At 55.2% G+C, this 13,981-nt stretch overlaps 2 protein-coding genes across 3 annotated transcripts in view; one reads left to right on the top strand and one right to left on the bottom strand.

Annotated features, from left to right (window-relative positions):
- Nucleotides 1-3: 3 nt before the first annotated feature.
- On the bottom strand, nucleotides 4-2,753 carry DRC12 (dynein regulatory complex subunit 12 homolog). Its single transcript, XM_067310014.1, is given in 7 exon segments — nucleotides 4-288; nucleotides 365-495; nucleotides 616-708; nucleotides 1,324-1,347; nucleotides 1,350-1,442; nucleotides 1,665-1,721; nucleotides 2,484-2,753. Coding segments are annotated over 7 exon segments (831 nt in total). The 5' UTR covers nucleotides 2,632-2,753.
- Nucleotides 2,754-7,772: 5,019 nt separating this feature from the next.
- Nucleotides 7,773-13,981, top strand: part of CBL (Cbl proto-oncogene) — a 47,392-nt gene continuing 41,183 nt past the window's right edge. For both annotated transcript variants that reach the window (XM_067310098.1, XM_067310099.1), the window contains exon 1: nucleotides 7,773-7,928. In XM_067310098.1, coding sequence (XP_067166199.1) covers nucleotides 7,782-7,928 — 147 coding nt within the window. In that variant the 5' untranslated portion in view covers nucleotides 7,773-7,781. The remainder of the gene's footprint in view (nucleotides 7,929-13,981) is intronic.

Raw genomic sequence — 13,981 nt, forward strand, 5'->3', positions numbered from 1 at the left:
GTCTCAGTGGTGCGTCCCCAGGCCAGACTGGACCTGTGGTTTCTGTCCTCTTGCCTGGCCCAGGGGAGCTGGGGTGGTGGGCAATGGGTACGGGACGTCTGAAGGCAGGGGGAGGCAGGGTCCTGGCCCGCCTGTCCTGTCCTGGGGGTCTCCAGGGCGCTGTATCTCCAGGGGGTTGAGGCCAAACTCCTTCAGGCACTCCTTGTGCTCCAGGGAGATGGTCGTGCCCATCTCCTCCCAGCGCTGGCTGGCCCCTGCCAGCTTGGCCAGGACAAGGTCCAGGCTACCCTGGAGGGAGAGGTGGCAGTGAGGAGGGGCTGCCGTGCTGCCTAGGGCAGCCACCCACAGCCACATCCCCACTCACGTGGAGGATCTTCTCGTACTCCATCTCCATGGCCTTGAGCCTGCCCTGCAGCTGGGCAATGGTCACATCCTTCTCTGCCAGCGCCTGGGCAGCCATCTCCTGGGCCTGCCGACTCTCCCGGAGCCTGGCAGCTGTGGGGGAACAGGCACCGATGGGGGGGATGCTGAGCGGATAGGCACCGGCACCTGGGGCTGCGTGGTGAGCCCCAGCCGCAGCCCACCAGCCAGGAGGGGGCACGCCGGGGGCCGTACCGAGCTGCACCCGCAGGCTCTTCACCTCCGCCTCCAAGCTGCAGCTGCGCGATGCTGTCTGCTCCTGCAGCTCCTGGTGCTGCCGCGCCATTGCTGGGAGACGGGAAGGGGAGAAGGGGACCAACGCAGGGGCAAACGGGCAGCCCCCACGCTCCGACCCCAGCAGGGGCTCCTGCGAGGCCTGATCCGAGGGCTCCCCTTGCCTGCTCACGCATCCGGAGCTGCTGTGCACCGTCTCCCTGCGCGGCAGGGGTGTGACGATGCCGGGGGGGGGGGGGGGCAGGAGGGAGCCCCAGAGGGAAAGTCTTACCTCTGCGCCGAGTGAGCGTGGGAGAGTGAAAGCCAGCACGGAGTTTTGCATGTGGCAAAGACCGCAAACCTCTGGCTGAGGTTTTATCTCGGCTAAAATAAGCCCCTTCTTGAGCACTAAAGGAAATGGCTAGCTGATGACTTCTGCAGGCAGGGACGTCTCTGCCTCTGTCTCCTCTGCCGGTGTTGATGACGGACATCTGGGGTGCTGAAAGCTCACAGGCAGCATCTTTGCATGCTGACAGCGTGGGAGGGAGGGGGGGTGGCCCGCAGGGGTGTGTTTTGGGGCTGAGCAGTCAGGGCTAGAGGAAAGGTGAGGTGAGCTTCCCCCAGCAGCCTGGGCACCGAGGTGTGGGGGCCCTGCGCCAGCCCCACTGCCCCTCCCAGCTCTGCCCTCACCTTCATGCATGTCTCGCTTGTCTCCCGCGCCAGCTCCAGTGCCTTCTCCAGGTCCCGCAGCCTCCGCTTGAGCCCTTTGCTGTCAGCGCTCACCTGCCAGGCCATGTCCCTCCGGCAAACTGAGAGCCAGAGATGCCCGTGGCAGCTACGGGGACAACGTGCTTCCCAGCAGGGTGACCCAGGGCAGGCCAGGGCCCGCAGAGCGAGTAGGGATGCAGCCCTCGGAGCAGTGACTGAGCATCACGACCCTGGCCTCAACACGGAGAGCCAAAGGGCACTATCCAAACCATAGGGTGGCTGTGCCCTTGCTTGTCCCCACCCCTGGCTCCTCCTGGCCTTACCCATGTGCATGTCAACCTCCAGGAATGCTTTCCTATTTGTCACTTCAGCTTGGCTCTCTGCAGCGGGAGGGAAGAAGGAAGGGACTGAGTCAAGGACAACTCTTTGAGGGAACTCAACCCAGGGACACCAAGAACCTGGCTGTCAAATGGCTATGGGGAAGTCTGCCTTGGGGTGTTCGCCCCAGGAAAACTGGCCTGGGACACATTTCCAGCTGAAACACCCGTGCAGGGGCACTATTTGTATAGATATTTGTTGGACGCAGAGTCAGGGCATAGCCGGTTTTACTTGTGCTCGGCTCCCCTGGAGAGACGCGCTCCCATTTGGGACTGAGGGCTGGGGTTTCACATTGGAGATGGGGCAGCAGCCGGGGGTCCTGGGCACACAGACCATGGGGACCTCTTCCAAAACCCCACACCGCATGCTCTTCCAGCCTAGCGCGTGCATCCACTTTCAGAGGCCTGCCGGAGAGGCCAGGGCTGGGAGAGCCGCTCTCTCCGGGTCCCCCTGGGCTGGAGGGAGCGCAGGGCTGGGGAGTGCTTAGGGCAGGGCCCTCCGATGCCGCTCCCTCCTGTTTCTCGTCAGGCCGGAGGCGTAGCCATGCCGCTGTCCCAGCGCGGGGTGGGAAGGGCCGGAGAAGCTGAGAAAGCAGCAGAAGAGCCGTCCCGCGGGGCCGCGGTGCATTCCTGGGCCCCGGCGTTCCCAGCGCCTGCTTCCGGCAGCCCCCGCGATGTCTGCCCTGGCGGGGCCGGGAAGCGGCAGGGCAGGGACAGGAGGGGCACAGCCCGGCCGGCTGGAGGGAGACAAGGCTCTGGACTCACCTGCTGCATTTCTCTGCTGCTGCTGCTGCTTCACTCCTTTTCTCCCCTTCCCTTTGCTCTTCAGAGGCATCCTGCCTTGCGAGGAGAAAGCAGCGAGAGATACGGACACGAGTGCTTTCTCCCAGCACCTGGCACAGGCTCGTGCCATATGCTCCAGGCTGCGAGCGTGGGAGCTGAGGCCAGGCGGGAGCGACGGCACACCGGACTTCTGGGGGAGAGAGGGGAAGCAGTGGGGCTCCCAGCACGAGAAGGGAGACCCACGAATGACGAGCCACCGTGCCTTCATCAGGATGCCTCTCTTGCCAGCTCCTGTCCCGCACGGACCTTCAGTCCCTCGAGATGTGGCAACTGCCTTCAAGGCAGCCCCTGCTGTTGTAGCAACTGTATCTGCAGCGAGGGCAGGTTACGTTATCTGGCCCCACACCTGCCTCCGCCTCGGAGCAGCTGAGTGTTTCATTCCCGTGACAGAGGCGCAGGTCAAATGCACCTTGTGCCCAAAACCAGTCCCTGCTCCCGGGCACCAGACCGGTCGCCTTCAGCTGCAGGCTGGCAAGACACAGCCCGGATCAGGCGGGCTGGACCTCCTCCCTCCCACGGCCCCGAGCGAGCGGCAGCCCCGTGGCAGCCCCAGCACGGGTGCAGCTGGACTGCGGGGAAACGGGACCCGGGGAGGGAGCGGGACTCCCCCAGGTCACAGCCTGAAACGAGCCCAGCACCTCCCTCCCTTCCTGCCCTGGCTCTTCCCTCCGGCACACCCTCCCGCTCGGCACGGCGAGCTGAATCTGGGGACTGCCGCTGCATTTTGATCCTCTTTATAAAACAGGAGAGGAAGGAAGGGAGGGGATTTTAAACTGTTATGTCTGCTCAGAACATAATTAACCTCAAATACCTGGGGGACAGCAGGTGATTTCTGGGTGCGCTGCAGCTTCTCAGCAGGAAGCAGACCTCACCTCGTGTGAAGGACACACGGGAGCCGGGCAGGCAGCGGGAGCAGGGAGCTGGTGCCTGGAGCTGCCTGCCCTGGGGCAGCTCTGCGTGGCCCCTCCGCTTCCAGGACAGCCCAGGCAGCCCGGCAGGGACGCGGGCCGGCGGGAGGAGGGTCAAGGGAGCCTTGCCCGGGACAGGGCGGCGGTGGAGGCTGCTCCCTGATGCACAGAAGCTGACGTGCACCTTGTGCACATGAATCCCGGCATCTCACGTGCACCCACACGTGCACACGAACCACTGCGCAGCCATGCGGGGCTGAGAAATCAGAGGGACTTCAGCATGTGCACAGGCCTGGCGGGGAGGTGTGGGGCACACGGAAGGGGCGAGAAGCACATGCTTATGCCCAGCCTTGGCTGGCTCGAACACAGGCAGGGCAGGGCGCTGACGCACTAGCACGCACGAACCGTCACATGCACGCAGGTGGCCAGAAGCACTGAGCCACACTCTTGGCCACCAGCTGCCAGGGTGGAAGGAAGTGATCGCAACAAAACCAGCATGACTTGGCTTTCCAGCGCGCCAGTGGCAAGCGACCGCTGCACTGGGTGCAGACGCCCAGGGGACCGGGCTGGGGCAGCGGGAGTGCGAAGCGCATCCCTGGCCTGGCATCTGCTGAAGCAGCTTTGGGCATGCAGCTGGCCCTTGCTACTGCCCCGCAGGACCACGCAGAGCCCTCCGCCAGGGCTGCAGCCGCTTCTGCGTGCCAGGAGCAAGCCTGAGCCCTGGGCTGGAGTGTCGGGCTCCCCTTTCCTGCGGAGAGGAACAGTCCCGAACGACAGCAACCTTTGCTTGAAGTCTGACACGTAAATGCAGCTGCGACTCGGAGTGAATCAGGCCCAGAGAAGCAGATAGTCAGGAATGCAATTGCTCAAGCATGTTCCCTGATCTCTTTGGATAAGGGCCACGGTGATTTTTATATTTGGCTCCACAAAACTGGTGCAACCCTCCCCAGCCCTCTCCCCAGGTACTTGTGGTAACCCGGAGCTGGCCAGGGCACCCTCCAGTGGTCAATCCGGCTTGACTATTAGCCAGAATCCATTAGCATCTAATGGGAAAAGCCTCAGGAACACAGCCTCAATAAATGTTGACATATTTGAGGTCAATATAATCCTTAGGAAAATTTGCCCAGGTAATTAAAGCCAGACAAGGAGCTGCCTGTCCCAGAAATATTTACTAACCTCTACTAAAAGCAGTACAATCAAGACTGAGAGTTGTATAACCAATTTGTACAGGGCTTCCTCATGCATGTCTAGCGCCGCACACTGCTTCCCACTGCCCCACTCATCTGATGCTGCACATCTGCAAGCCGTGCGGTGTGCTGGGACTCATCGTGAGCTGCTGGCAAGCAGGTGTCCTTGGTCCTGAGCACAGACCCGTGGAGGAAGGAAGCTGCTGGAGCCGAGGTGGTGTGGAGCGGCCCAGCGCGCTGCTGCTGTGGCACCAGAAAGCAGAAGTCTGAAGTGTGCGTGCGGCCAGGGCTGGGGTGGGAGATTAGAAACTCAGGCACGCAAAGCCTCCTCGGAGGCAGCATCACAGCCAGAGCCCTGCAGCCATGCCCTGCGCTGGCAGGGGCCAAGCACGCACCAGAAAAGCATCGCACATCCCTCCCACGAGTTGCTTTTCAGTGCTGCTATGGGTTCACAGCTCCCCAGGGGGTCCCTGCTCCCGTGCAAGAGCTGCTGCCTGGCTGCTGCAGGGGAGAGCAAAGTGGTGGGTTCATCTCCAGCGTTGACCTGCATCTGTGAGCGCCCTCCTGTCCCCACTGCCCCGGGAGGCTGCGCTGGGGCTGCCGAACCACCAGGCCTGAGCACAGCCGCTGGGCGCTTAGCTTCCCCGAAGCGGGGTTGGCCAAACTGCAGCATTTGCCGTTTTGCTTTGTCTTCTTTCCTCGTTGAAGCCCTTGCTGCAGGACTGACGCTCTGCTGTACCAGCCTCAGCTGCTCTGTGCAAAGGAAGTGTTTTGCCTTGGAAAGGAGGCATGAAAACAGGATCTGAAGACAGCAAAGAAACAGAACTGAACTTACTGTCAAGCCCATGCCATAATTTCTGAAGGTCTGATGTTATCAGCTCTGTCAAAAGATTGACCCATTCCCTTATCTTCTCTCCCTGTTCCTCTCTCCTGGCCTCTCTCACCCCACCTGGACTGTGTGTGCTCCAGCCCACTCTGATCTGTTGGAGAGGGACTGCAAATAACAGGTATATTGGACCCGCAAGGGCTCTTGCTTTCAGTGTCATTGCAAAATAAGACGCCTCAAAGACGCTGACAGCAGCCACATGCCTTTCACTTGCCCCAGTGTTGCAAGCTGTTATCACCCAGTGTTGCAAGCTGTTATCACCCCCCCTCCCCGGGAAGGAGAGGTTGATTCAGCTCTCTGCGGCTGGCTCCGCTCCCGCACAGCATCTGGCCTCATGCTCACCTGTTTCGTGCCCATTCCTGCGTTTTCCCTCCGAGGGGTGCATTTCTTGGGGTACAGCTCTGGCCACATCTGGGCTGGCTTTTAGTTTATTTCTCTGCACACGTGGCTGTTAACTCTGCTGCTAAGGGTTCATATTTTGGGGATGTTTCCTGCCGAGCAGGGCGCCAGCCTGCTGTCCCAGCGGGCCAGCGCCTTTGGAGTCCCAAAATCCCACGGGACTCATGCGTGTCCCCGACACAGGCCAGGCCGGGGAGCCACCAGCCGAGCCCAGGCAGAGCCACGGCGGTGCAGCGTCAGGATGCAAACATGCGGAGGACACCTCTGTTTTGTTTCTTTTTGTACAGCTGGAAGGGGAATAAACCTCTTCAGAACAAGAAAGTTTTATTAATTTGACAAGGAAGTCAGGTTGTGTTAGTGCAGCAGTTTTTACAGGGGAATGGATAAATATATCAGCAAAAAAAAGAGAGGCCTCAAGGCACAGGTTTATTAGAAGATGGCTTTTCTAGTCAACAATTTCCCAGAGAAAACAGAGCCTGGCTGTGCTCACACCGCTGCAATAACGCCACGCGCTCAGCTCCACTTCCTGCTTTTTACATTGGAAATTTTTTTATTTGAAGAAAAGGGAACCTGGCTTTTAAAAAGGGGAAATAATCCTGTTTTGCAATGTCTGAGAAATAATACAGCCCATGCCAGAGCAGGCCTGGGAGAGGGAAACCGCGAGCGAGAAACCCGCAAGGACAGGGGCTTCGTCCCAAAGCCGTTCTTTAGAAAAAGCTCATCATTGCTGGCGGTGGATCTTGTCAAAAATATCTCCTTTTCTAGGCACCGCAGGGACAGGGAGAGGCAGCCCCGAGCGTCACCGCTCAGGTCACCAACCCACCAAGCCACGGAGCAGTGCTCCGGCGCGCTGCGATTTAGGTTGGAAAGCGCGGAAAGAGGACAATTTGAACACTGCCTGAACGGGCTGGGCTCCCTTGGAAATGTCGCGACAGCCCAGCCAAACCAGCCTGCAGAAACAGCAACACTGTCAAAATTTTATTTTATTTTATTTTATTTTATTTATTTGTTACCAAAAGCAAACGTGGAAGGGGTTCTGTATTCAAGGCGACGCTCAGGCTGGCACTGCTCATTCCGCTGGTAAAATACTTTGAGAAAGGAGCCGGCAGCTGGCGCCCGGCGGCGGCGCGCAGCCCCCCGTTGCCCGCGGAGATGGCGGCCGGGCGCGGAGCCGCCGCCGGCGCCGCTAGGCCGGGCCGCGGCTCGGGGGCTGCGGGGCTGCGGGGCGGGGGCCGGTGGGGGCCGCTCCGGCCGCCGCGGCCCCGGGGCAGCCCCGATCCCGCCGCGGGCCCGGCGGCGGCTGCGGGTGGGGGGGGGGGACGGACCGGGGAGCGCGGCCACCGCCCCGGCCCGCGGCCCTCCCCGTTCCCATGGAAACCCGCCCGCCCGCGCTAAGCATGGCGGCCGCGCCGGCCTCGCCGCCGCCACGCGCACGCGCGGGCGGGGCGATGCTAATGAGCCGGCGGCGGCCCGCCGCTCGGCTCCTTCCTCCAGGGCGCGGGCGGCGGCCAATGGGCGCCGGCTCCGCGGCGGCGGAGGGGGCGGGCCGGCGCGGCGCGAGGGGAGGCGGGGGGCGGCGGCGGCGGCCAATCAGCGCGCGGCGTGGCCGGGGCGCAGGGCGGAGCGGCGCCGGAGCCGGGCGCCCCCCGTCGCCGCCGCCGCTGCCGCCGCCGCCCGTGGCTCCCGCTGCCGCCTGCCCGGCGCGGCCCGGCTCGGCGCGGCCCGCGGGAGCGCCGCTGCGCCCAGCTGCCCCGCAGGGCCGCGGCCCGGGGCCGAGGGGCCGGGTGCGGGTGTGGGTGTGGGCGCGCTCGCGGCCGCCCCCCGCCCCCGCGCCGCCCTCATGTCGGCGCCGCTGAAGAAGGGCCCCGGGGGGCTGATCGGGCTCATGAAGGACGCCTTCCAGCCCCACCACCACCACCTGGGCCCGCACCAGCCCGGCGCCGTGGACAAGAAGATGGTGGAGAAGTGCTGGAAGCTCATGGACAAGGTGGGCCCGGCGGGCGGGGGGACTGCGGGGGGGGGGGAGGTGTGGGGCGAAGGGCTCTGGCGGGTGGGGCTGGGGGCAGGCGGCTCTGTGGGGTCGGGACAGGGCTGGAGTGAAGGGTTTGGGGGGACGAGGGGGGTCTGGGGGGAGAGGGGGTTGTGTGGGTCAGGGTAGGACTGGGGAGAAGGGTTTGGGGTGGATGGGGGGGCCTGGGGGGAGAGGGGGTTGTGTGGGGTCGAGATAGGGCCGAGGTAAAGGGTTTGGGGGAGAGAGAGGCCTCTGCGGGGCTGGGATAGGGCTAAGGTAAAGGGTTTGGGTGGGAAAGGGTGGGTCTGGGGGGAGGGAGAGGCCTGTGTGGGGTCAGGGTAGGGCCAGGGTAAAGGGCTTTGGGGGGACACGGTGGGTCTGGGGGGAGAGAGGCCTGTGTGAGTCAAGGTAGGGCCGGGGTGATGGGTTTTGGGGGGACGGGGAGGGTCTGGGTGCAGAGATGGCTGTGTGAGTCAGGGTAGGGCAGGGGTGAAGGGTTTTGCAGGGTTAGCTGGAGAGGGGGCTGTGTGGGGTCAAGGTGGGACTGGGGTGAAGGATTTGGGGGAACAGGGTGTGGGGGGGTGAGTGAGGGCTGTATGGGATTTGGAAGAGGGCTGTTTGGAGCCAGCGTTGGGTTGGGGTGAAACATTTTGCGGGGAGGATGTGGGGGAAACACTGCAGCTGGTGCATGGAGGAGAGGCGGGAGCAGGGACTGGGGGACAGGAAGGTTTGGGGGGGGGGCAGCAGCTTTGCAGGGGGGTGAGGTGTGTGCAGGGCTGAGGGTGGCAGGGGAGGCTGGAGAAGGAGGGAAGATGTGGGGTGGAGGAGGCCGAGCTGCCCAAGAGGACCTGGGGTTTGTACCATCATACACTTGGTGGTCACCAGGGTGGGTGCTGGTGGGGGGAGGCTGCCATCAGCAGGGCCTGGTGGGGAGCCACAGGTGCATCCTGGTGCTATCAGTGGTAGGTCCTACCTGTGCAGCTGTGTGAGGGAGGTGTCTAGGATTTGTTTGTCTGAGGGGCAATTGCAGCCTGTGGTGGAGCATAGCGTGGGTACTGGGTGGCAAGGCTGGGCGTGTGCTTTGTGGCAGTTTGGAGTATTCTTTTCTGAATGAATAGGGACATGGTACTGAGCTCAGCACAAAGCTTTCTCCTCAAAACTGGGAGCCTGGTAAAAACCATAAAAGTCTGAATAAAATCCTCCAGAGTGAATGCATGCAGTTATGCAAAAACAAGGAGAATCAAATCTAATGTTAAACAACAAATTTGATGGTGCAGGAGCTGGAAAGGAAAATCTCCTGATTCCAGCTTGTTACACAGAGCACTGCACACAAGGTTCATTAAGTCTCTCCCCTCCTCCACCTTTTAAAAGGCCGGGAAATGGCTATTGCTGGGGGCAGGACACCAGACCTTTTGGCCTGATGGTGTGATGAGGCATGGCAATCGATGTCCAAGCCCAGCTAGGTGTGCTGATAATAGCTATTGTTGTAAGAAATCCAAATGGGGGGTTAGTCTTGGGTGCTGGTACTATTTACCAAAAGCTCCTGTGAATGACTGCAGATGCCCAGAAGTGGGCATAAAGTAAAATTCTTCTAATGTGTTTTTTTCTGAGATTTTGATTGTTCTTAACTTGTTATTACTGTTCAGCCCTGAGAATCGAGATTAGGCTTGACATGTTGGAGTCTAAAATGTGCAGTGCATTTCATAGGGCTGGATTCAGGGCAAAATGACAGGCCCTAAAACTAGTGCAGAGTAAAGGCAGCGCTAAAGCTGTCCTTGGGGAGTGTCACCTCACCACCTTCCCCTCTGGGAGCAGAGCTAGCAGGGCTGATGGGCATACCTCATCCAATTACTCTGCAGGCTTATGCATTTCAACTTTTCTTTCTTTTTTCCCTGCATTGTTTATGCGTGCTGTGTCTGAATCTCCTGCAGTAGATGCTGAAGACAGAGGAGGTTTTTTTTTTTTTTTTAAGACGTATTAAATTATATTCATGCCAAGAAATCACTTTGTGTTGGCTGGCTCAACAAAAGGCATGGTTTACGGTTGTGCCCTGCTGTGCCTGTGTTGAGCTTTGATCACTTTTACAGAGAGAGGTGGGATAAAGACTAAAGGCTTTTGAGAAGTGCCAGTGGTTCTCTTTTACAGACGCTGAGGACAAGCGTAAGTGCTAATGTGGGAAGGGTAGTTAGAAGATCATGTTTTTGTGTTCATCTTCATACAAATAAGTTGACTTGCAGATACAACTTGTAAGAATGCACCTCTTCGTTCTTGTGCATACGATGTAAAGGTGAATGTCAATTTGTGCTTGACTTTATAGGGTAGTTTGTTCAAAGAAAAAGAATGGCCTGAAAAAGAACTTTGATTACCTTGGCATTTCAGATGGCAGTGGTGGTTTTTGTGTTTGTGCGTGTGCGTACGCAGCTTCAGATCTGCATAGCCAGTCTGTGGCTGTACACCCTCTCCACCGTGAAATCACAAACGGGGAAGCCAAGCCAAGGCTACTGCTGTATTTGCCACCAGTTAAAGTGAGCTCTTCTGAACATCCACTGATTGACTTCTTCGTCTCACTGATGAAGAGTTTTGTTTGTAGGCAGTATGTGAAAGTTCAAGCTGTAGGCTTAAGTTTTGAAGTCTTAAAGACCTAGTTGTCCAGTCGGATTTGTATGGGAGGAAATATTTGACTGTGAAAAGCCTCTGTGATTTCAGTTGGGCTTTGGTTGTGCCTGTGCACATTTGTGAGAACACATCTGAATTAGAGAATCTGTTTAATAGCATAGCAAACTGCCAAGTGTTTAGATACTGGTTATGAAACTAGTGATGAGGAGGGATAAATGAATAGAAGTTGTTGAAAATGAGTTAGTTTTCTGGCCCAAGTAAATGAAATTACAGGTGCAAAGAAAAAAAATACTATTGTGCGTGTTTAATAGATGATACTCTTGCCTCTCAGAAATGTATGCTGCATTTGTGTGCATACAGTATGTTCATGACCTGATTTGTTAGTCTGTATAATTAGCTGGCGTTGTCAAAGCATTCATGCATCTCTGGTTTTGGATGTCACTGATAAATTTCCTATGCAAGCTGATTCTTGTCCAAATATTTTATTCATAATGTTCTCCATAGCTGTCTGACATAATCCTGTCTTTCAAAATCTGTAATTTGAAATTGTAATTTTTGTCAGTACTGTTTTCCCTACAGTTGCACTTGATGACATATAGTGTGGACATAAAATTGTCTTATGTCCTGTGCAGTGGGATGTTCACCTTGAATTTTATCTTTCCTATACTTGTGACATGAACAGCCAAGGCATGAGGAACAAGTCTGAACCTATAGGGGGCTTCATCAACTGTTTTATGTTTGGGAGTACTTGGGTTCTTGCATGTTAACAAACTGCATTCCTGTCAGTTAAAATCAGAAAATAAATAGCGTGGTTGTGGAGCTAGCTGAGTACTTGCTATACAGAATGTAGTAGTACACTTGAGAAATACTGGTTTTAGTTGTTTCAACTGAATTAATTCAGTCAAATTCAACGCACTTAAAAACAGAACTGTACAGAGACCAGTCTTTCTTCAGCACCTTGGGAATCTGTTACAACTTCTGAATGTATCCTGTCCTGGTTTGCATATGTTAGTGAAATCCTGCATCAGTTTGTCACCTGCTCTGTAAAACCTACTTTGACTTTACATTACAGCTGCTGCTTTCTGCATTCAGTATTTGTGCTTTCAGCATGCGCATAAATAACAAAATTGCAGATGGTATGAATGACAGCTTAGCATGGGTGGTTCTTTCATGTTTTTGGGAAAAAGAATATTCGTTTATCTGGTGAGCTCTGTCCTGTCATTGGAGTACGAGTTGTAGCTTGCTCAGATCTGTGTCCTGGTGTATTGAGGAGCTAAAATAATGCTGGGTTTTTTGATCAGCTAAATTGTGGTACCTCTTCAACTTTTTCAAAAAGAGAAAGAGAAGATGAGAATGTGAAATGCTTTGGAGTCTGACAAGATACTGTTGATGGTCGTTGTTGTTGTACCCCTTGCAACAGACCTGGATGTTGTTGTGTGTGTAATGTTACTTGGCAGTTATCAGTTGGTCTGATTACTGACTGTCTCAATATCGAATCTATACGCTGATTGAGCTTCACAACTACTGGACTGTGTTAGTGATCTCTTACAACCAAAATGGTGCTTCTGCGCTGGGTAGCATACAGACAGGAAGTGCCATTGCCTGTCCTACCAAGACTAGTCTGCTGGTCAGTTATTTTAGACTAAGCATTGAATGCTGTCCTGTTAAAATCTCTGCTTTGTTAGAGCAGGAATGAAGTAGGCCAGGACTTACTTTGTTTCTTTTGCACCTTGAGTGTTTCGGAGCCGTTATCTCGAATTAGTAGGGTGACATGTATGGGCTCATAGAAGATGGTTGCGCTGGCTCTGGAGAGCTTTTTGGTTTTGAGGCAAATGTTTATTCCTCATTTCTGAAGACAAGAACTAGGACATGTCTGTAACCAGTGTTGTCCCCAGTCTGTGAGAGAAATGGAGTTGAATCATTGATAGACCCTTCTGTCATAAAACTTCTCTTTTGCTCTTTAAAATATTGTTGGCTACTTTAATATGTCACTGTTGTGTATGATAAGAAATGCTGATGGCAATTTATTGCTGAATTAGGTGAAGCATGTTACTTCCTTTTCTAAGGAATAGAGGTTAAATGTGTTTTTTGGAAGCTGAATGTGTTGTTAGACGTCTTGTGAGCCTGCAAACGTGCAGTGACAAATAGCACAGTAAGCAACACAGTCATTTCCTTGTACTGTCTTGAACCTAGTAAAGTGTATAGATTGGTTCAAGTGGGAGGAACTGCTGTTAATCTGTTTTATCATACTTGCTCATCTTATCACTGTCTTTAGCAAATAAAGCAATGTTTAGTATAAGAAAACATAATGTATTGGCTGATGAAACCAATTTTTATGTCTTACATGAAAGGATGAAATTACGAATCAGTTCTTGCAAATGTGATCTGGGCAGCAGATAACGCAGACGGCTTGAGTACATTGCTGTGGATGGTATTTGAAGAGTAGATGGGGTAATCGTGAAACACTTAGAAGGTATAAGGGATGTAATAGAAGAATGGTAGAGTACATGTAATAAGATATGGAGGAGGAAGGCAAACTTTGAGCTAAAACTGAACACTTCTCTGAGCAGCATACTGATGTCATTCAGCGTGTTTCTAAAATTGATATAGAGGAATGCCACTGTAGGTCACCTTCATTGTAAACAGTAGATGAGGGCAAGTACAAATTCAGTAGAAGATAAGAGAAGTATGAGCAGGTTTTCTTTTGCTGTTAGCTTCAGACGTGATGTGATTTCAATAGAAAAACTTTATTTGGCCCTCAAAGAAAGGAAAGACGTGTAGCTCTTCACAACTGTGCTGAGGGATCTGCACTGGAGGGGAAAAACTGGTATCTGGTACAGTGATACCTGGGGGCTTATCAAGTCTGGCGCTCCCTAGCACTGTCCCCAGTCTGAGGCAGGAAGTACGAGGTGTCCGAGCTGAAGGCCTTTGCCAGAATGAGCAACTGGGTGGTGTACCAATGCCTGCAGCAAACGGGCTGGCTCTAGCTTTTCGATGGGTAGGGCTGGGCGTGAGCAAAATGGGAAAGTAATGAATAAAGAGGATGGGACAGGTAGACAGGCTGAGGAAAGGGAATTGAGAGTGCGTTAGCCCACCAGCATGGTGGTAGGTGAGTCTGCCTTAAGGGGCCACAGTTTCTGTTGGTTTGTATTCTGTCAAGCAGTGCTCTCGGTCATAAACTGCCTTACTGCTCTCTGCTTTTCTTAATGAATATATTGTTAAATGAATGCATTCATTTAGGTGTCTCATTGTTCCTGAAAGCTGCTTCCTTGCTTCTACTAACATATACCTAACATGACTACAAGGCTGTAACTGCAAATTTTTAAAAAAGTTCTTGTAGCATTTCTCACATTCTCTATACTTTCTGCCTGTGACAGCGCTCCATATATAGTGTCACTGCTTCCCTACTCTAG

Source organism: Apteryx mantelli, chromosome 23 (genome assembly GCF_036417845.1).
Source record: "Apteryx mantelli isolate bAptMan1 chromosome 23, bAptMan1.hap1, whole genome shotgun sequence".
Classification (NCBI taxonomy): domain Eukaryota; kingdom Metazoa; phylum Chordata; class Aves; order Apterygiformes; family Apterygidae; genus Apteryx; species Apteryx mantelli.